The sequence below is a fragment of the Cydia amplana genome, chromosome 11 (genome assembly GCF_948474715.1).
Source record: "Cydia amplana chromosome 11, ilCydAmpl1.1, whole genome shotgun sequence".
NCBI lineage: Eukaryota > Metazoa > Arthropoda > Insecta > Lepidoptera > Tortricidae > Cydia > Cydia amplana.
In genome coordinates this window covers 10,269,202-10,293,085 of record NC_086079.1, presented here as the reverse complement: position 1 = coordinate 10,293,085, position 23,884 = coordinate 10,269,202, and the positions used below count along the sequence as shown (strand labels likewise).

Here is a 23,884-nt window from a genome sequence, read left to right as displayed (position 1 = left end):
GGATATCGAGAGGTTCGATTTAACTTCGTACCTACCTATATGGTATCTATATTAACTACCTACATCACGTAAACATTCTACACTCTACAGAGTGTTTATTAGTTTAATGGTTATGTGTTTCTTAGTTTTAAGTGTCCATTGTATACCGAGTTGGGTTACCGTTGAAACTCACATGTACTACATTGTTATGTAACACGGTTATACAATAAAGAACTATCTTATCTTAGGAGATTTAAGATACCTAGTTACAAAGTTTAGGAGATTACACACACAGGAAGCTGGAACAGCTAGTTTTCTCTTATTAACGCGGTACGTTTTCGCTCTGTGACCCTGATCAATGTGCGCTTTCGAGCACAATTTTCTTTCGCTTGCTCAAATATCAATATTAGCACGAGGGGCAACTTTGCCCCCTTGCCCTTGTAAAACAAATAACTATCTGCCGTATTCGAACTTCAAGATATTCACAAGAGACGACACGTACTAGATCTATTCTAGATACGTTATAGTTAGTTAGTTAGAGTTTTATGTAATGTAAATTCTATACATTGTTATGTTTTTTATATAAACTACGAGCATTTATTGTAATAAGACTTTAGTATAAGATTAAAACTAATTGGCCTAATTGCTATACCCTGTCCGGGTTCATGTTCACATATGTGTACCTTGTTGTAATGTTGTACATAATTGCAATGACTAAATGATAGTTTAGATTTCAACTAGTTCTCTTTTGCAGCGCAATTCGAGCAACCAATGTCACTTTTACGTTAGATAGAGTTAGATGTGAATTTGATCTCTAAGCCATATCTTGTGGAAATCGTTCAAGAGTATCTCCAGAATCGCGCAAATGTCACATTTGACAGGTTAGGTCTTAAACATATCGTTATCGTATCTTGGCGATGTCTAAAAGATATCTAACAGATGTCTATTTCAAAATCCGAATCGGGCCCTATGTCACGTCACGACATGGCGCTGTACGACGTTGCATCGTGAAGTATTTGTCTGTCTGTTACCTTTTCATGCTTCGGCTTAGGTAACCGATTTAGATGAAATTTGATATGGAGATAGTTTGAGGCCCGGGGAAGGAGTTTTTATCAATCATCATCATCATTCCACGCAGACGATGACGCGGGCAGAAGCTAGTTTATAGTTATAAAATAATTAATAGGTAGGTATGTAGGTACCTATCCCGTGCCCTAGGATATATTTGGCAAAAAATATTTGATTCATCTTCAACGTTAAATGGAATAAGACGATTTGAGTTGAGAGAAAACTCTAAGTTCAAACTAATCTACCGTGATAGGTACTCATCTAGAAGAGATATAACGTACCTATATTTAGGTAGGTAGGTAGATAAGATAAATTCAATCAGCGAGCTAGAGCTACCTACCTACTTCATTTTGTGGATATCTGCGTCCAAATCCCCCCCGAGGCTAATAGGGTAAATATTTTGCCCGGCATATAGTGAAATATTAAATCACGCAGTAATAAGTCGATTACAAACAGCTACCTCGGGCAGATTATGAAACAAATTGAAGTTTCTCTTTCAAATTAAGGTCCGAAACTTTTGATTCTACTTTAGTAATTACCTATTTATTTTATTACGTCATCTGCAACATCAGAGCCACGTTAGTTTTTGTATATACGAGTGCAGGGTGCGTAGCCAACATGCCAATCGTTTATTTACGCTCCATAGCGAATGAAACTGTCACCGTCGCACTAAGATAGAGCAAAGGTAACTGCGGCGACTTTTATAGCACAGACTGTGCAAGTGTTATTTATACGTCATGATTTCATAGAAGTTTAATATTAACACTTGCAGTCTGTGCTATGAAAATCGCTGCGGAGTTGTCTTGGTCTAACTCTAGACGGCCACAAAGCGTTTCGTTGTCGTAGTGCAGGCGATTGCCACCTTGGCTAGCACCCTGATTTTGAATTACGAGCAAGCAAAACGATATTCTACCTACAGTGATTCTGTTTACAATTTTGTTGCCACACACAGTTTTCACTATATACTTACATTTTTATAACTTGTATGTTTAGATTCATGTTTAGGACCGGTTCCAAGTTCTAGTCCGATTACGAGCAAACTATTCGGGCACCTACTAAAATTGTGTTGGAGGTTTGAGTTCGAGAATATTTAAAATAAATAAGAAAGGAGTAATGTAACATATTTTTTATTACCTATAATTACAATTTCGTCCAAAACTTCAATCACAAACCGCAAGAAACTTATATGAGAACTAAGTTGATGCATAATTTCTACCTACAACATTTGAACAGAACAACACATACAGAGAACACCTTCCGAAATAGGTACCTATTGTTTAACCCACCTATCAAAATTAACAATACAATTAGATACTATTGATCATATCACAATATATACTAAAAAACTAAAGGGTTCTTTTACACTCCTTTTCTTTTATGTAATAATTTGTTTGTAGATATCAAATCTGGACCCCATTTTATGAAGCTAAAACTTACAATTTTATAAGTTTGAACGAGCAACATTGTTCAATTGGCCTAACACCAACCACCAATGGGTCAAGCGCGTGTCAATCACCGGTTTACAACCGTAAAATTGTAACTTGTAGCTTATTAAACACGCCCCTCAGGCCCTACTGCGAAAATCTACATTTCGTTGCCTGCCTCTCTATCACTCTTGCATATGGGGATGCACCAAATTTCGATTTTCGCAGTAGACCCTCATCATCATCATCATTTCCATCTTTGGAGATTATTTCCAATTTAACTGCGTGGCCACACTGGCGATTTGCGAGATCGTTGCGCGCTCGCCTCGTTTTCAACTCGCTTGCAAATCGCCAATGTGACGATATCGCAGCCAGCGATAGCGTACCGCGAGATCGTTTCGCGCTCGCCTCGCTTTCAACGCGCTCGCAAATCGCCAGTGTGGCTGCGCTCTAAGGGATTGTACTCACATTAATTAATGATGATGACTTTATGATTGATTTATGAATATTATACATTACCGTCTATATTCAGTGACAGATTTCCTCGGTTATAGAAAATTATATCTGAAATATTCATGGATCTGACATTCATCTGATTTCATTCATAACTCATAAAAATTCAGACCATAAGTTGCGATCATGAATTAATGTGAGTGGGCTGCCCCTTAGATGGTTGGCCATTCCATTCCGTAGATAACACAAATATTAGGGGATCTTGCACACTCGTGAATTCATGACCTTAAAGTCATGAGATAATTCAGACAAATCTCGAAACATTCAGATCATGAATTCATGTGTGACCCAGTTTTAAAGATAAAAAAAACTCAATATGTTTACTTGATTACATAATAGATAGAAAGTTTATGCTAAGCAAACACTCTGATGCTTTTGATAAATTAGTAGATTTGTTACACCAAAATAACCAAAACTGTAATATCCCAATAGAGATTAAATTTAAAATACATAAGATTAATTATATTTACTTAGGTAATTGAAGATAAAGTGTAATTAGAGAAACATATCACCTAATAACAATGGAAATCATAAAAATGTACATTAGTTACAGTAAAATAAACAAATTTATTTTTGTGAAATGCAGTAATTTTTACATTACTTAGTAAAACTGGCCATCAGAATCGTGGCTCAGGGTCTACTTTGTATGGATTGTATGTAAACTCATATGCCAAGGATCTATATAAGTACAGAAATCTGGATCTGTTCACAAATGAAATATACTAATTTAACTTTTTTTAACTAAAATTGTGGTCACACAATGGAATGAGATATCTACAAATATTAAAATCAGTAGGTGGACATCTTGTACTGCGCATCGCATAGTACAAGGAACACCATGACCCATGAAATAAACTACCTTTTCCTTCATATCTGTATTGACACATTCACATTTCTAAATAATTTTAGATTATAGTTTTTGTATCTTTATGTTTTTTTTTCAATACTATTGTTATTGCGTTTTTTGTAATTCGACATTTAGAGACACATCCCAAATCATCATTTCGATACATCTCTATGTTAGTTTGATTTGATATTTACGGCTTAGTTGTATTTTATAATTATTGACGTGTTTTTTTTTGCTGTATGTAAATTCCATATTGACGTGTAAAAGTGCCCTTGTGGCCTATTTGCTGAATAAATGTTGATATTTGATATTGATATTTGATATTTGACTGTCCATGCCCCGAACATGGGTCACGACCAGCCTTTATTATGAAACCACAACAATTTAGATTGGGGCAGTGAACATGGTACAGGGTCAATCAGGACAGCCTTTTTTCCGAGTAACATGTGTCACATTGTTTCTTGTGCTATTCTTGCTAATGTCACATTTATATTAGAAAAATATTTGATTAAACATAAGGAGTTATGTACCAGTTGACAATTTAGAAATAACACATAGGTTGGTGTTGCTTGTAATAAAAATAGTTTGTTTTTTCTTGAATGCCAGTTAGCTTCACTAAATTATAGTGGTTATTTTATTGTTCATTCTCTAGTTAAAAAAAAAAACAATATGTTTCTATACTTTATATAAATAAAATTAATATTTTTTTTAATTCAGCTCTTCAATACTTTTGTTATGGTTATGGTATGGCACAAGAGTGATCTCGATATCTGATTACAAATAAGAAAACAAAGCTCAAGTCTCAAAATGTTACTAAAGTTGGTCAAGCAGATCTTGTTAGTAGAAAAAGGCGGTAAATTTGAAAAATGTAGGCGCGAAGGGATATCGCCCCATAGAAAATTTGAATTTCGCGCCTTTTTCTACTGACAAGATTTGGTTGACCGGCTATAGGTATTTTATTAGTGAAGCTAATAAAGCAAATTATAATTAAGTATCCTGTGTGTTGAGATATTCTCAATTAACTCTTCTTCAACCGATACCCTGAATTATAAATCTCAAACTATTAATTTCTGGAATTTGCATTTTAGCAATTAAAATTCTATCAATAAAACATTCTTAATTAAAATAAATACCAAATGATTGCTAAACAATAACATTGCAACTAAATATTGAAAATATTAGTAGATATTTCAAATATTTCCTCTTGGCAAATAACTCTAGGCAGAAATTATTAAAATGGCTTAAGGAGGTAATTCAATGAGTAACCTGGCCTGATAAAATAATCCCTGATAAAAGCCAATATGTCCACTATTAACCACATGAGACATTTATATATATTATTGATCACCACTTGCCGTAAAACATTTTCATTTGGTAAGAATTATTCTAGTCATGAGACACCTTACAGATTAAAATACACACAACTTGTATTTTTGGTAGGAGAATGTTTCACCACTCTGCATCTCCGTTGGCTTTTTGAAAGACATAATCTTTTCCAGCTAAATTCATTATCCCATCTTTTAAGTAAAACTTCCACTTGTTGCGACTGCGAGTAATTTTGTCATACTGACATACAACAACATTATCTGTATCAAACATGTCACCGGGCTCTTCATCGGACACATCGTCGCCCGAGTTGAGGGGCTCCTCCTCAGCTCCACCATCCTCATCCCGCTCCTCCTCCTCCTCCTCTGCTGGCTCTTCTCCAGATTCCTCATCATCATCATCATCCCCTGCTGCATCATCTGAGCCCTCACCTCCATTTGAGCCTTCATCGTCTGAAGAATCCAGTGCTCCATCTAGGGAAAATGGGGCAGCACTGCTCCTGCCGCCCCCTCCACCATCAAACTCATTTTGTTGCGCTGCTAGTGCAGAATTAATATGTTGCTGAAGAAGAGTTGCAGCTAGCGGCTGAGGTAAACTAATTGTTGCATTGATTATGGGCCCAGTCAATACCTGATGAAGTTTGTTACCGTTAAGAGCCGAGGCTGGAATTTGAATAGTGAAAGAACGTGGTTGCGATCCTGGAACACCAGGCTGCGCCGGAAGAGTCAATTGCACTGGAACTTTATTGCTGGGGTCTAAAACGTGGGGATGAGTGCCGGCCAAGTTGGGGCCGGGTGCTCCATGCTCCGCGCCTGAACTTTGATGGCTCGAGCTCTGCGCCATATGCGCATCCGGAATACGTTTTTGTATCGCATTGCTCCCATTTGCTTTTTGGAAATTTTGTAACACTGGTGGCGGTGGCATCGCCGGTTCCAATGGAGGCGGGTCCAACGCGCCACTGTCGGTTAATTTGGTCTTCCATAACTGTTTTAACTCCTGCAGCACTTGCTCATCCACACCGTCATCTAAGAAACAGTCCCGCACTCCGGCTATAACGTCATCTACTACGGTATTGTAAAGTTTAATAACGGACAGTTGACTCGACGTCATCTTGATATAATTGGTGTACTCAAGAGTTGTGAACTGGTATCATTCGTGATGCATAAGAACTATTATACGCTCACAACGATGATAGCTATTCTATACAAAAATGCGTATCAACTTTCTGATTCACATCTCAATGTCAAGCGACACTGCAATCTACACAGCCATTATGACGAAACGATTACAATTTCAGGTCCAATTCAATGAGGTTCAAAATCTCACGATTACTAATAAGTAAAACGTTCGGATTTAGTCCACTCCATATCTATAAGATTTCCAAGAAAATATTTAACACTAAATTTGACAATTCACCACTAAACATAACCTACAAACCAAATGCAGAATTTGCCAGATTACGAATATTGTCTCTGGTCACAGTGGCCATTGATATTGCACGAGTGTACTGCGCATGCGCGATTACAGCGCCACCAGCGCGCGCCGAACATCGCGAAACGTTAACTAAACTTTATTAGTCATATTTATATAATTTCTATTAATCTGTTAATATTTTAATATTAAATCATCACAATAAAAAATCGACAAATTAGAAAGTAGGATAGAAAAAGACAAGTGTTACCAGTAATAAACATTTTAAAACGTCAAAATTCTTGAGACCCCTCCACACTCGTGAGCGAATCGCGGCTCCGCGCCGCTTGTGGGCTTGCTTTGAATGCTGTGAGTACTAAAAACCGGCCAAATGCGAATAGGACTCGCGCACGAAGGGTTCCGTACCATTACGCAAAAAAAAACACATTTGTTGTATGGGACCTCCACTTAAATATTTATTACATATATTTGTTGTTAGGGGCTATTCATAAATTACGTCATTTGGGGGGGGGGGGGGTCTGGACATCGGATGATGGTAGCATGACGTAGGAGGAAACGGGGTCATTCGAAGCATGATTTTTGGATGATTTTAGCGGGGGCCGGGGGGGGGGGTCAAAATCGTCAAAAATTGATGACGTAATTTATGAACAGCCCCTTATAGCGGCAACAATAATGTATCATCTGTGAAAGTTTCAACTGCCTAGCTGTCATGGTTCATGAGATAAGCATGGCGACATACAGATGGACAGCGGAGTCTTAGTAATAGTAGGGTCCCGTTTTTTTTTACCCTTTGGGTCCGGAACCCTATACTGAACTGAACTGAACTATAAAGGCCCGTCCAGACGGGAAAAATTTTCCGCCAATTTGTCAATCGTGCAGTCTAACGCCACAATGCGATAGGTTGATAGCTTCACGCGCGCCATTGGTCGGAACTAGAGTTAGACCAAGAAAAGTCTGCAGCGCAATAATTTGACAGCGAATTTAAAAACTATATATATGGCAATGTTTTTTAGGTAGTCACTAAACGTCATTCACATGGTATGTGTTTGTCAAAATCATTTAAATATTCGTTGTGTTTTGTAATGAAATGAAAGGGAAAACATGGTGAAACCTTACAAAACCGGCGTGCGGGAGTTACTTTTCCGCATGACGGATAATTTTACACTAGTATAAAAAATCAGCACGAGGCGATTCAAGCTCAAAAACGACAATGTTTACAAAATTTGGAATTGATGACGGGTAAGTGGAATGAAACATCTTAATACTTGCACCGTATCTAGATAATATACCTAATATTGGTTTAGACTAAGGTTTTAACAGCAAACTGAACACACATAATAGGTACTTATACTTACCTTATGAACTTCCTCTAACAAGTGTTAAAGATAACATTTCGAGAAACTCATTGGTATGAGCCGGGTTTCGAGCTCGAACCCACAACCTTCTTTTCTATGCTTACGGCATGAGTACCTACTAGTTAAGAGCTTAAATTTATTTTTAATGTACGTACCTATGTTTATTTATTGTTTTAATGGTTTATTTAGTTTTTCCGAAAACCAAAGTTCGCAAATTGCGGGCAATTTCTCTGTCAATCCAATTACTTACGCCTTAATGGGAGTAAAAGAGAAAGATGTCCTCAATTTGCGAACTTCGGTTTTCGCGGTAGGCCCTCTGTACCTATTTACCGCTAGGCCGTTGCGAATACATATTACAAAAGCTCAATGATTTTGATGAAGCCAAATGTCACATTCTTCCAATATTATTTAAGTATCAACATTAGTATTTATGTAGGTATTATAATAGTGACATCTATTGTTGGAATTAAATTTATTTAACCATAATATACAACTTAAATTGTTCATAGATCATATAAACATGTTAGAAATTTCACAAGTATCAAGACTATAGCTGGTCAAGCAAACCCTGTCAGTAAAAAAAGGCGCGAAATCAAATTTTCTATGGGCCGGTAAGCCATCGCGCCTACATTTTTCAAATTTGCCGCCTTTTCTGCCGCCTGTTTCTAAGATCTGCTTGACCAGCTATATTTATAGTACATTACTGCAGACGCCGGGAAAGAAGGGCTTGCCGGGTGAGTAGGTATAGCCGGCCGACCGTAGGGAGGCCGGATAGTGATACGAAGCCGGCAAGACCTTTTCACGGCTAGGCATGTATAGTGCTTTTCTCAAACATGCAATGAAATAAAAAAAATACACCACTCAAAAAAACAAATTTATAATCTTTATAATAAAAATCCAACTTCACAACAAAAGTTTTTTAATTTTCCTTCCAATCCCGCCATAATATTTTTTTTTTTTACGGAAGTCGTCCGTATTTTGCGTGTTCGAATAGACCTTATTAGGGCCATTATACACAATCTGATAATAAGAATCTCAATTTCTATAAATAAAATAAATGCAGAGGATTTTAAATATTGTCTATGGTCTCTGGTGACTTACGTATAGACAAAATTTTAAATTTATTCATCAACACATTGAATCATACAGATTCGTATTCTTAAAATCAGTACGTTCGTGTATAACAGGCGTTAACACGGATATTTTGGTCCGATAACCATTCATTCACCAAAAATAAAAAATAAATATATAATTCGGCTGTTTAGTCTGTTCATGGACACAGACTCCATGTTTACATTAGAATTAAAAAAAAAATTACTTCTCGGCCTAGGCCTTCAATTTCGTATGAAATTCCTTTACAGTTCTCTGGAGTTGCTCCGCCCTAAACGTGATACTTCGAAGCCTGATATAACGCCCGGAGCGACGACATTTCATTGCATGTTTGAGAAAATTTATTTTCTGTGGTATTGTCACATTAACTACGTTTTATCGAGCGCTGCAGACTTGTTGGTCTTAGCCCGTACGTAGTCACTGACAGTGTTAAAACTGACATTTACGCTATCGAGAACGTAATTTACTTTCTATACATCTCGCTCACACTAATGGCTCCTCTACACGATGGGCCAACGCCGGCCACTCCAAGGGACGCATTTATGCGTTAGAGAGAGCAAGTGATATTGCTATCTCATTCTACCGCATGGCTGCGTCCCTTGGAGTGGCCGGCGTTGGCCCATCGTGTAGAGCCTGTAGAGGAGCCATAATATGCGAGTACGAGCTAGATGCATAGAAAGTAACCCCGGCTATACATACTTATTCTTCTTTGTCCTCGCCTTGTCCCATTTCAGTTGGGGTCGGCTCTCCTAATCAATCTTCGCCAGGCCATTCTATCCTGGGTCGTCTGTGGATCTAATTGGGCTGACTCTAGATCGTGGTTTATTTTAGATGTCCACGTGTCTCGGGGCCTGCCTCGTCCTCTCGGTCCGGTTTCAATGTCAAGCACTGTTCTCGTCATGTGCTCTTTTGGGCGTCTCATTACATGGCCGTACCACCTCAATCTAGACTCACATATTTTCTCCGGAATTGGTCTTACTCGGAAGGTGCCGTATGTACTCGTTTCTTACTTTGTCGAGCAGAGTAACGCCTCCTGACCATCGCAGCATTTTCATTTCTGCTACGTGCAGTTGATCTTCCTGCTTCTTTTTAAGGGGCCAACATTCCGCACCATATAGCAAGGCTGGTCTGACCGCAGTCTTGTAGACTTTTCCCTTTACCGGAATAGGCATCTTGGGGTCGCATAATATGCCTGTAAGTTCTCTCCACTTTATCCATCCGGTACTGATGCGGTTCGAGACGTCGGGTTCTATGGTTCCATCGCTTGCCAGGATAGAACCGAGGTATTTAAAGGACGCAACTTTTGATAGAGGGGTGTCCTGCATATGTATTGTTGCGTTGCTCGGAGACTTTGAAAAGTCACAGTGCATGTACTCCGTCTTATTTCTACTTATTTTCAGTCCAGCATTTTCCAGAGCTTCTCGCCACTGCTCCAGTGTCGACTCCAGTTCTTTCGGGTCTTTACTAACAAGTACTATATCATCCGCGTACAGAATGTTCCATGGTGGCTTTTTTTGGATATCAGCAGTGGGGTAGTTCATGACCAGGTTAAAAATAAGGGAGCTGAGGGCTGAACCCTGGTGTACTCCCACTTTTACGTCGAACTGTTCACTGGTACCTGCAGGGCTCCTTACCTTAGTTTTCACCTCTTTGTACATGTCCATCATCAGGTGGGCATACCATTCTGGTACGTTTTGAGCTCTCAGCGACTGCCAGATCAGTTTCCTCGGTACGCGGTCGAATGCTTTTTCGAGATCTATGAATATCATATGCAGGTCGGTCTTGTTTTCTCTGTTCTTCTCCATTAGGATTCGGGTTGAGTATATGGCGTCGATTGTGGACCTTCCGGCTACGAAACCACATTGGTTATCAGTGATGTTGGTAAGCTGCGTCAGCCTTCTGTTGATTACTCTTTCCCAAATTTTAAGGGTGTGTGGGATTAGTTTTATGACTCTGTAGTTTCCACATAATCGAATGTCGCCTTTGTTTTTATAAAATGGAACCAGGTAACTATTTCTCCACTCATCTGGTATTCCGTCTATGAGGATCCTGTTAAAGAGATTTGTGAGAAAAGTCACGCCACTACTGCCCAACATCTTCCACATCTCAGAAGGGAGGTCGTCTGGGCCAGTCGCTTTATTGTTAGCCATGCAATTAATAGCAACCTTTACCTCTTCTGGAGTGATCGCCGGTATAGGGCCTTCGATTGGTGTCGTTTCTGAGAGCCTTTTACTAGGGTACTCTTCATTGAGCAACTGAGAATAATACTCTTTCCATCTAGCAATTATATCTGCGTTGGCTGTAAGCAAAGTGCCCTGTTCGTTCTTTATGAATTTTACGGCTTTGGTGTCTTTTGTGCTGTTATGCCTTTGCTTTGCTATCTTGAAAAGTTCTCTGTCGGTTTTGGCGTTACTTAGGCTCATGTAGAGATCTTCATCTGATTTTGCCTTCGCTTGCGCTACTGCTGGCTTAGCCTCCTTCTTTGATATTCTGTAGGCCTCGCGATCATTATTATCGTTGCTATCTTGCCATGCTTTAAAAAGTGCTTTCTTTAGATCTAGCTTTCGTTGTACGTCTTCTTGCCACCATCTAGTGCATTTGTTGCCGCATAAGGCGCCTTTGGACTCTCCTAGGTGGTTCTTCGCTAGTCGGATGCAGTGAGTTTGAAAGTCATTCCAGATGTTATTAGCAGATTCTTCCATCTTGGTACCATTTAGATACGACCTAAGGTCCGTGCAAAGCCGTCGTCCCTCTTCACCAGCTAGTTTTCGCCATCGAATTTTTGGTAGCTTTTTCTGTCTTTGCACAAAAATCGTTACGATAATCGTCAACGATTTGTCATACACACGGTAGATAAAACTGCGCAAATCAGACTGCACAGATTAATCGCTACGATTTATAGTTACATGTGTAGCCGGCATAAATTACGTTCTCGATCGCGTTTATGTCGGTGCCAAACTGGTGGTAGCCACACTTATTCTAGTTGCGTTAGAATGCACGATTGGCTCGAATTCGAGTAACACCGGCTTAGTGCGTAAGGCCCGCCGTCTTGCATATAATATACATACAATTGTAGTGATATAAGTCAATGCTGCCAGGCAGCCAGACGCCTGAATCTAGTACTTACCTAAGGATTGTATAGCAAACTTTCTAGTTTCCTTTTGCTCTTGAAATCTTTTACCATTTTCCGGGGCTAGCTTTTCGTAATTAAATTGATCTCTCGATCTCCACATTGGATGCGTATCACCATAAGTAAGATGATCGCCTGGCGGTATTTATAGGTAGGTACATACTCGTGATTGAATGATTTTTTTTAACAGACGACCGGTCTGGTCTAGTGGTCCTGGGTTCGTATCCCAGTCAGTAAGGGCATTTAATAATAAATAATATATAATTTATTGTGCACCCTGTTAAAAAGTTAAAATAATACACAGAAAACGAAATACAAGTTTAAGACTAGGTAACAACAGGCGGTCTTATGGCTAAGAAGCGATCTCTTCCAGACAACCTTTGGGATTTATTTGTGTGATGAGCATAGATCTTTGTTTCTGAGTTATGGGTGTGTTCTAACGTATTTAAGTATTTATATATTCAAACAAGCGAGCGAAGCGAAGTTCTTACATTCAACTTGGATTTGGAACACACCGCTGGCCAGAGCTGGACACCGTTAATCAAAAAGTTAACTTCGTTAATCGTTAATCCGTTAAATAAAAAGTTAACTTCGTTAAACGTTAAAACGTTACTTTTCAAAAGTTTTAACGGAAGTTAAAGTTAATCGTTGATCGTTAACTCGAAATCGTAAATATACGCAATAGGAAATAAAACTAGTAGAAATAATCATATTGTCGTGTCGTGTGACCGCTCGGTCTGGAATAGTATGTTTTTTTTTTTAATTTTTAACAAGCAGAAACGTCTGCGAACGATGCTATTAAGCTTAGAATAAATTTAAAAGTGGAAAAATTATTGTCTTGGGTGAGACTTGAACTCACGGCCTCTGGATCGATACTCCAGCGCTCTGCCATCTGAGCCACCAAGACCTCATCCATAGCCAGCAAATCTTTCCACCATATTATGGGTCAAGGGGACCGTAGCGACATCTACCGTAAGAGTGTTACACTTCTTAAACGGCTACCGAAGTTCCAAGTCATATTGGAAATTCACCAGTTACGATGTGCTACCCATACTAATTTTAATTTTTAACAAGCAGAAACGTCTGCGAACGATGCTATTAAAAACTTAAAAGTTAATCCGTTACTCGAAAACTTAACTTCGTTAATTAACGATTAACGGATTAACGGACTTCTGCCCAGCTATGCCGCTGGCTAGGGGCATGCGATGTTTTTTAACTGAACTACGACTAAGGTTGACTGGAAGAGATACCTTATACTCCTTATAGGGATAAGTTAGCCTTTGTACATTGTATACTTTCTTTTAATTGTATCTTAACCTGTCTTATGTACAATAAAGTATGTACATACATACATACATACATACTACCAGAGGATAGTTTTTTACGCAATAACTTTAGTAAATATGTTCTAATTTAAATGATATTAGGATAGTGCGACATAAAATCGTAGAAATTAAATGAAATGGAACTAAAAAATATCCATACTAAATTGTTGCCATATTAAATATATTTTTGAGTTTCAATCGTCGCGGTAGGCCCCCAGAACTAGCCGTTACCTATATAACACTTTAGCCGTTACCTACTTAGCGATTTTAGCAATTTGTAATGATTACAAAAGACTGGCCTATTGACACGCCACGGAATGACAAACATAATCGGTAGACAGCGTAACCCGTGTGGGTAATGGGTAGGTACATACATAATGTTGTAGAGTAGTTTCATGGCGGCCAGTTATTCGCCGTCCCCGATCGATACTTACGCTCCAGAATGCTAAGCCCGCTCCACCTGACTAGTCAATCCTGACCACTTTCATCCCCGATATGCACCTACCCTACATTATGTACATCCGTTAGTTTCGTAATTACGTTTATTTAAACGTACCTACCTGTCCATTTACCTACCTACCTAAAATGTTTTACGGCAGGACGTTTAAGCAAATAGTGTCGTGAAATTAGTTTTTAGTTGCGAATAAATTAAGTGTTAAGTAGGTAGTATAACCACTGGTAGTAAGATAAGTAATGAAAAGCCAAGCTATACTTCTCCTAGATGTAATTAACTGATTACCTATACAAAAACTACTTGTACCTAGTTAACAGGGTTTGAGTTCATTTACATATTAATTTCGATACCTAATAATAGATGCTTGATTCGACTTTAGAATTTTTCGATCACATGCTGCAATGTGGACCTGTTTTTTTGTGTTTCTCATGCAAATAAATCATCATCATCATATCATATCAACATCATCATCCATATTATAAAACAAAGTCCCCTGCCACGTCTGCCTGTCTGTATGTTCGCGATAAACTCAAAAACCACGGATTTTCATGCGGTTTTCACCTATTAGTAGATGATTCTTGAGTGTATAATTTGTAAAGGTTTTGTGTAAATTCGTTGAACTACCCGTGCGAAGCCGGGGCGGGTCGCTAGTATTATAATATAAAAATCATCTACTTCAATGTTAATTGCAGGCAACGGTCATTTAGGTACGTACTACGTAATATGCAATCACCAGCATTTAAACGATCTTATTCAAATTCATTAATAGGTATTATATGTATTTTGATATTTTTGTTTGCGCATGTTTTTGCCAACAGGCAGTAACTGAGTAAGTACAAGAATCAGTTAGGCTTTGTGATTTGTACGAGTAGGGAGTTAGGTATAGTGATTTTTCGGCTAACTTGATCCATGTCGTGATAATTGCTGGGTTGATGGACACTGATTGTAGGGTACATTAATTTTATTCTATCTGTAGATTGAATTTGTAGAACTTCTTTGCAGGTAAGTAATAGGAGATATCTAAAAGGTAAAGACAGAGTAGGCACCTATTTAAAATGTATTCAGACTTAAAATGTTAGAAGATTTATACCTACCTGTAAGCCCTTCGAGAAACTTGAGTTAAAACTTGACGTCATGTTTCGGATTATCTTCATTCGAATTTCACCTGAAATATCCTTATAAGGTAGGTATAATGTATAATCAGTGGGATGGGTGATGAGAGGAAATTTAAATTATACTTGTAACTTTGCTGCCGCTTGTAAGTATAATAAAATTAAAACATTGTCGGTTATCTCCATGAGAACATTACGGGGAAATGAGTTTACACGGATAGGAATCGCAGTCGTTTTCCGGCGTCATTTAATTAATTGGAAGGTGCTTATCTACTTGTTAAATACTTCACTTAGGTGGATGAGAATTATATCTGAGTATGTTTATGTTGCTACGTAGCAAATGCCTATAAGGTAAGTACTACTTACTACTAGTTAGGTACAGCCTGTGTTTTAGTTATGTACTTACTTTCATTTTTGTTAACACCTTACAAGGTGTATAATATAGATGTACATATCTCTTTCCTTCTTAAGCTTTAGATTGATAAACACATCTTCAATACTGCCATAATTATAGGTGTTTTTTCGTTTTAGGTAACTATTAGTAACACTTGAGTTTTAGTGTTTGTCGACACGACGACGACTATGTACAACAATTTGACGACTAAATTGTTTATTACCTATCAAATTCTAACTAAGTATAAAACTCCTGTAAGGAAATTTTATAAAATTTTATACGGTTAATACGTTAACAATACATATCTAGACTTAATTGTTTACTAATATGAGTAATATGGAATAAACTGGATCTGATTATTAACCGACAAATAAGTAGGTACTTATTTTAAATCGATGCCGCCAACGTTGTCCTGAAATTGAATCCATCGCGTGCTAGATTAATAACAGCCGTTGTGTCGCGGAACTCGCGGAACACGACGTTAAAACCCTTGGACGTAAATTATTTATGAGGTAATTTCGCTTGTCGACCCCTCGCAGTCGCACGTCTCAGTCGAATTTTTAGTGACGGCTCTCGGACGGGCGGGGCCTAATCCGCCCAATTTGCAAATCAAATCATAATCATCATCATCATCAATTCATCATGACTTAAGAGCTTTGCTCTTGTCGGTGGAGTAATCGCCAATCATTCCTTTCTTGTGCCAGTCTTTTAATTGTCTCATACGACGCATCATTTTTTATTTGGCTAAGATAAGTTATTCTAGGTCTCCCTTCTTCTCTTGTCTTTTCAATCCTGCCTTCCAAGATGTTCAGGAAAAAATTGTCATGCCGTATCAGGTGTCCTACCATCATGCCTCTCCTATTTCTTATTGTATTTAATAAGCATCGCTTTTCTCCTATCATACTCAGGACTTCTCCATTCGTCTTCCTCTCAGTCCTGCTGATCCTTTCCATCCTCCGCCAATACCACATTTCGAAAGCTTCCAACCGTTTTCTATCGTTTTGTCTCAGTGTCCATGTCTCACTCGCATACAACGCAATGCTCCAGATAAACACCTCTATTAATCGTTTTTTGGCTTTTTTTGAGATGCGTGCCTTGAGTAGATATTTTTTGTTATTGAAGGCCAAGGTTCTTTTAGCCATAGCGATTCTTTGTCTGATGTCCTCGGTGCATCTAGAGAATAACAACAATCGAATAACAGTCCAGAAATCGTTTCGACGTGAACTACCTACTTAAAATTCCGTTGTGCCATGGTGTGTATTGCATATTTTGCACACAAAAACCTTAAGGAATGACGCATGGACAAGATACCTTATTTTATTATTTATTTCATTCACGAATCAGTATTTACTCGAAGTTTAAAATACTTTTAGGTAAGATGTTTCTAAAGTAAATGCTTTTCCGTGAGTTTGCGACAGTTCTACTATCATTAATATAAATTAATATTTGTCAAATATGCGATGTGGGTTCCTTAGCATTACACATAACTATTTTAACTATAACAGTTACAAATATTTAAATGGATGACTACTTTGAGACTGGTTCTCACCTCCAGTTACCTTCTAATCTTCCCTTATTAATTTTTTTGCGGAGAGACTTTTGTTTAAAACAATACGACAGCGCCGTCTCTTATTATCACTTCAAACAATGGTATTCTGCCTGCCAGTGTGTGATGATGCGCACGGAAACTTTGTTTAAATACACGCCTTACCCGCTTCACAATCTCCCAGATGCTATTTCCTTCCTCCGAGAGCAGAATTTACTCAACTTACGCCATCGCATCATTCATCTTCATGTCGCGCCTCTTCCACGTAAAAATAAAGCCAAAGTAACAACATCAGAGATATTACTACATATTCCATTTTACGCGTATTATTATAACTCAAAAGTTGTATGTTTATTATACTTCACGTAAACGTCTGAAATTAAAAGCAAGAGAGCAAAGGGAACTGAGGGCCTGATTCGGATTTTGTAATAGACATCTATTAGAGATCTTTTAGACATCGCCAAAATACGATAACGAATATGTTTAAGATCTAACCTGTCAAATTTGACATTTCCCCGATTCTCTTGAACGATTTCCACAAAATATTACTTAGAGATTTAATTCACATCTAATAGATATCTAACATGATCTATCGTAAAAGTGACATTGGTTGCCCGAATTGCGCTGCAATAGAGAACTAGTTGAAATCTAAACTATAACGTATCTAGAATGGATTTAGTACGTGTCGTCTCTTGTGAATATCTTGAAGTTCGAATACGGCAATGACATTGTTTAAATAAGCAAGCTACTTTTGTTTGCGTAAATTCCTTGAAGCGTTTTAGAGTACCTAGATACAATTAGCATCAAAAGTAGAGTATGAAACAACGCACCAAAAACATCTGCCGCTCTCAAATACTTTTCACTTTTTCATGGAGAGACATCTCGACAGTTTCCGTTCAAAAGTATAATATGTGCAACCCTTTGATGGTTCTACGTACCTATAGGTAAATTATACAATACCGTAGAGTTTCCTATCTTCACCTGGGTTTTGACACTTTTCCTAAAAAATCTCTCAAATGTGAAAGCATTTTAATCCGTTAAGGCGAAAAAACGTTTTTTAGTGTTCCTAACTATCAGTATTCACAATTGAAACTTTGAATTTCATTGGTTAAGTTGGTAAAAAATGGCCTCAAAGGCAATAGGCGATGTTTGGGTATTTTTCCCAATCTTCGCCTACGGCATGCTTTACCGCTAATAATACACTTTTCTGTGACTAACACATGTTAAGTCGTATCTATTTGGAATGTGCTACTATACTATGAACCTTAATTACACCAGACTAGCCATATTTAAAAAAAACGGTGTAGTAGGCGAAGTTTGGTAACAGTCTGAAGTTGGTTTCATACATTTTCTATAACGAAGCTAGGGCTGCCAAAAATTAACCAACATGCCAAATAAAGGGGAGTAATGGTTTATAAGTAAAAAAATTATAATTTTTAACAAAAATATTTAATATTTAAACCTGGCTCGCTGAGCAACTTCTGTTGCTGACTGTACAAAAATATTTAAATTTGGAAACAAGTAATGCCATCCACCACCAATAGGGTATTTGACTACTAGTCAAATCAGTTTCTTTTTTCGAACTGTCAAAACGATTTTGCTACTATGGGGTTTATTATGTAACATTAGCATGTGACGTCACAATCAAGTTACCTATTGTTTATAGTTTTATACCGGTTTTAAAATATAAATTGTGTCTAAAAAATAACTGCTGTCTACGTTTCTCTATTAACCTTATGATGCTTTATTTCATGCATGGTGTAAAATAATTTATTTGAAATACTTACAGTCAAATACCCTATTAATGTGGTAAAACAAATTTGAAAACCCTAGGGGTAGGCGAAATTTGGCAACAAGATGGACGCAAAGTACCTTCACCAATGTTTTATCCAATTGTGACTTCTAAACGTAAGCTAGCCATTAAATAATAGTTTCATATGAAAAAGAAATAGTTATAGTATATAATCATGTAAAGAGTTTAACATTACCTGGTCTGTATCACTGTTAAAAACCGAAGTTCAAACACTGGCTTAAAAAAACGTGTGGTCGGCGTCACGAAAAAACCTCACTGAACGTAAACTGTGTGAAGTTAGCCGCAGATTGTTCGAAGAATGTTGACACCCGTAAAAAATACTTTGTATTTAGTAGTTTTTGTACAAACGTTCCTTAAGCGGTTTCGCTGTGTTACCTATCGAATAATTTGCTTGTGTATAGAAATCTGTTATGCATTGTGTTTATTACAACTATATGTTTGGACCATAAATATGCCTAAAAAATGTTAAGTTTATGGTTGATGAAAAGGCTATTATTATTTACCTATTTGATTATAACTGTAAGTTTGTTAGTTTAACTACTATATTGTTAATACCACTCAGAAGCTAAAGAGTGATTACTTAGTTTACTCCATTGTGTTCATCAACATATGCGTTGTATTTCTTGTTATTTAATAATATTCCTTAAGATATTCCTTAAGATGATCTCAATAGTATTGATCTTCCCTTGTTTTTTCTGTAGGATTTGAATAACAAAAATGTTTAATAAGATGTAACATTTATAATCTTTTAAGGCGAAGGTTTCGGCCCCGCCCCAGCATGTTGGCAAGTCCAACAAAACTTCTTACTTTCGTTACCATAGAAACCGTAGTAACATGGCCTTCACATTTTTACACCTATACGAATAGTATGTGTTAATTTTCTACTTTTATATAAAATATATTTGTGGCTACAAGACGGAGTTTCTGTTCTTCTACCTCTACGAACCAGCTACAACCACCGCACCGCTGAACAGTTTTATGTAAGGCTTACATTAGAAACATTTTGTTAATGGCAACTTTTGTCAAAGTAGGCGAAAATAGGGAGCCCAGGCAAAGATACGAAACTCTACGGTATCTCTTTTAGTTCATGTTTTTAATTTACTGCATCTTAGTTAAGGCTAAATATTTTTTTTCTTTTAAAGTCATTTCATACATAGCACTGAAACCTACGCCTCGTATCAATATGCGGTTGTATTAGAAATACAGGCTGTAGAGTCGATCAGTAAAACAAAGTTAGGTAGGTACCTAAGTGTACTGCCACTAGTAGTATACTGTCACATTTACCAAAAAAAATACTCGTAGGTAACTACAAAACGTTGTGTGATGAATTGTAATTTATAATTACCTATAGAACAACTCAGACTTACAATGATAATATTTCCGAGTCACGTCGGGTATCATAAGCTAATTACCTAGCTAATTACTGTTATTGTATTGACTAACAACCATATGCCCGTGTATAAATTAAGCGCATTGTGCTATTCGTGTGACCTAGATTACTTTAGTCGAAAATTAATCGATGACTTGCAATATTGCATAGGCACAATATTCGCTAATAACTATCTACGTTTTAAAATACTCTAAACTATCTATTGTAATTTCAGTACAATTTCATGTTCTTAGTTATTTATATGCAAATCTATCATCGATTTATAAGTTTGCTTAGTTTCTTCGACGTAGAAACTTAGAGTAAACTCACAAATGGAGCCCTTTAAGTCCTTCACGTAGGCGCCGTGAGGTTCCGGAGCATGAGGTGTCGAACGTAACAAGCAACTAACTTGTGCTACAGGTGGGCAGACTCATGACCACGTATAGCTGTTAAGTAACGTTCCCTCTTTACTGCCTGAAGGCACAATACAAAACTTGCAAGTACCTTAAAGCTACAAATTGCAGGGCTGTTCTTAAGTCATATTTTGTATTTTATTAAGGAACATTTTTTCTGTAATACTCAAAAGGGTAGGCTATAAATAGGTAAACAGAAGATCCGCGGGAAAAGCCAGTGGCTTTCTTTAGGGTAACTTTTCTTTTTAAATCGTTCCATGAAATCTTATCACGGAAGGTTTCATTTAACAATAACGGGCGGATTTGTTTGGCTCCGTGGCAATTCATTTTGCAAAGTTTTGAGGCGCAAGTTACAGTACCTATCTACCTAAGTATACGCTTCACGTTTTGTACAGTCGGTACCACGAGCGGACGAGTTCTCGAAAACAAAGGAATCGACGAACATATTCACAACATTGCTGTTGTTGCATATTGCTCACTGAGCAAATTTGGAAGATGTTCATCTATCGAAGTTATAACTTTTAAATATTTTCTAAGTTAACCAATATTCCCATTTTATAGTTTGGTTACTTTATACTTCATTTACATTCGATATACAACGCCATACGATTTACATCGAATCGGTCAAGGTTCTTACTAATGTCAGTGGGTTAGCATGTTTAATACAGGTGAAATTTTAACCACCGAGTATGGCTATACTATATACTCTGCGTAGTGACTTTATAGGTCGTAATATTGAACAGGTCATACCAGTTATTATTTCACCCTGTACATATGTTTGAGCACCGTGCCCATTTCAGTGTAGGTATCTGATGCGACTACTAGTTATAGTCCGTCCGTTTTTCTAAGATCAATTACGCCATAGCAAATGTATGGCGAACTTGATCTTAGAAATCGGACAGGCCATACTAAAGCTTATAGTTCGGGCATTATCAATTGAATTGCGCTTGGCATGCAGCCATAAGCGTGTGCGATTACGTAACTTCAGCCACAGCAAGACGATTACATTGCAAGCACGTTGTGTCGGGAATTTGCCCCACAACCGGATAATAGGTACTCTTGATTTAGTGGATTTGGTCCTATATATATATATATATACATATTCTTCTAATAAATGACTACCTACCTACACCTTGCGTGCTCGATTTGTAATATATTCTTGAAAGCTATAAAATTCGGGACACGTACAGGCCCAAGACCCCTTATCAGACTTGGCAACCAAAAAATCCCATTTGTCATCTGCGGCTATGGTTTTATGACAGAAATGACCGCAAACCCTTTCATTTAACCTTTTTCAACCGCGGCTATAGCGTAGAAAATAAAAGCCTCTTATTATTATCACCTTTGTGCGAAAAGGGCCGCGAACGAAGCGAACAGAAAGTAAATTAAATGACATTCCGTTAGCGCGCGATACAAAGAATATTGTTAAAAAAATTATTTAGAAGCCGTACAGGAATGTGGACAATAAGCGCAAACTATTCAGCTGAATTAAATTATATTTGTTTCGTGTCAGCTAAGCTGACCGTTGAAAATGTATAGGTAGGTACGAGTAGGTAGGTATTAGGTACATACCTATTTTTAGGGTTCCGTACCCAAAGGGTAAAAACGGGATCCTATTACTAAGACTCCGCTGTCCGTCCGTCCGTCCGTCCGTCCGTCTGTCACCAGGCTGTATCTCACGAACCGTGATAGCTAGACAGTTGTTTCCACAGATGATGTACCTATTTCTGTTGCCGCTATAACAACAAATACTAAAAACAGAATAAAATAAAGATTTAAGTGGGGCTCCCATACAACAAACGTGATTTTTGACCGAAGTTAAGCAACGTCGGGCGGGGTCAGTACTTGGATGGGTGACCGTTTTTTTGCTTGTTTTACTCTATTTTTTGTTGATGGACTTGATGGTGCGGAACCCTCCGTGCGCGAGTCCGACTCGCACTTGGCCGGTTTTTTTTTGTATCGTTGCAGTAATAGGTATACATACTGTCAAGCAATTTCCGTCAGTAGAAAAGAGCGGCAAATTTAAAAAATGTGGGCGCGAAGGGTTATCGTCCCATAGAAAATTTCGCGTCTTTTTCTAGTGACAAACTTGTTTGACCGGCTATACATTCTTAATGGAAATAAACGATTAGGTACATTCGTTTTAGTAAGATTAATTGGTTTGCCTAAAACGAGGAAACGGAAGAGATCGAGTCATCACGAAATGGTCGCAAAATAAAAACAAAGATAAATGCTGTGTTGAATGCAAGGCAGATACCAATGGATCTATACCACAGAATAAGTAATAGTATTATCATACAGAACGGACACGCACCGCCCCGCCCCGATTCGGATTACCTCGCCCGCGACAGGCCGCGACATGAATGTGTGCGTAAGTCGCTCTACTGAGAGCATGTCTGAGGGCCTACCGCGAACCACGTTCGACGTGTTGCCTCCCTGTCACACTTACGTACGAATTTACAAGTGCGACAGAGAGACAACACGTCGAACGTGGTTCGCGGTAGGCTCTCAGGATTCCGTCAGAAACTCAATGACGCGTGTACAGACGTGCCGCGCACACATATAAACGCAAATCATTTTTGATGTATGGTGTGTCCGCCCTGTGTCTATACGTAAATTGTTTGTAGTTGGCCAGAGAGGCGGATTCGCTCTCACTACGCCGGAACGATAATAGTCCTTAAATAGACCTAATAAAAAATCAGAGGCTAAAGCCTACAAAAAATAAGTTGGCATGGCATAGCATAATATAAATATTATGCTATGCCATGCCAACTTATTTTTTGTAACTAACTATATTTTCCTAAAATAGACTGTCATAATAATTGTAAATAAAAACTGGTATAGAATTACTTTTGATTACTTAATTCTTACAAAGGTTAATGTCACTTTTACTGAATTGTGACCTGGTGGGCAAAGTTTTATACTTTTAGGGTACCCAACTGGCAAAATGCTAAAATATCTATCTACTAGGTAAATAAAAAAGAAGTTTAACAAATTTTATGTCAGGGTATATCTACGTTGTTAAGATATATTACCTATATCAGAGGAGTTAACCAAGGCTCTGCAGCGGGAAGAGCAACATTGTTCTACAATTTACAGCCGAGGGGCGCGGAAGCCAGAGACGATTCGCAATTAACGCGATAAAGACATTTCCCTGTCTCCCGGTTAGCTGACAAACAAACCCTCCGCTAAGTAAAATTAATATTAAACCATTAACAACGTGGAAAGGGCGCACGTTTTAATTTGCCCGAATTTTTTTAAGTCGAATGACGGAT

The 23,884-nt window shown here is 37.8% G+C and overlaps 1 protein-coding gene and 1 long non-coding RNA gene across 2 annotated transcripts in view; one reads left to right on the top strand and one right to left on the bottom strand.

Moving 5' to 3' along the window:
• Nucleotides 1-5,114: 5,114 nt before the first annotated feature.
• On the bottom strand, nucleotides 5,115-6,645 carry LOC134652471 (transcription initiation factor IIA subunit 1). The gene has a single exon (XM_063507662.1). The coding sequence runs from the start codon at nucleotides 6,265-6,267 to the stop codon at nucleotides 5,281-5,283; it is 987 nt and encodes a 328-aa protein (XP_063363732.1). The 5' UTR covers nucleotides 6,268-6,645; the 3' UTR covers nucleotides 5,115-5,280.
• A 5,920-nt stretch (nucleotides 6,646-12,565) lies between these two features.
• Nucleotides 12,566-23,884, top strand: part of LOC134652048 (uncharacterized) — a 63,678-nt gene continuing 52,359 nt past the window's right edge. The window contains exon 1 of the long non-coding RNA XR_010097150.1: nucleotides 12,566-12,624. This is a non-coding gene — a long non-coding RNA (uncharacterized LOC134652048). The remainder of the gene's footprint in view (nucleotides 12,625-23,884) is intronic.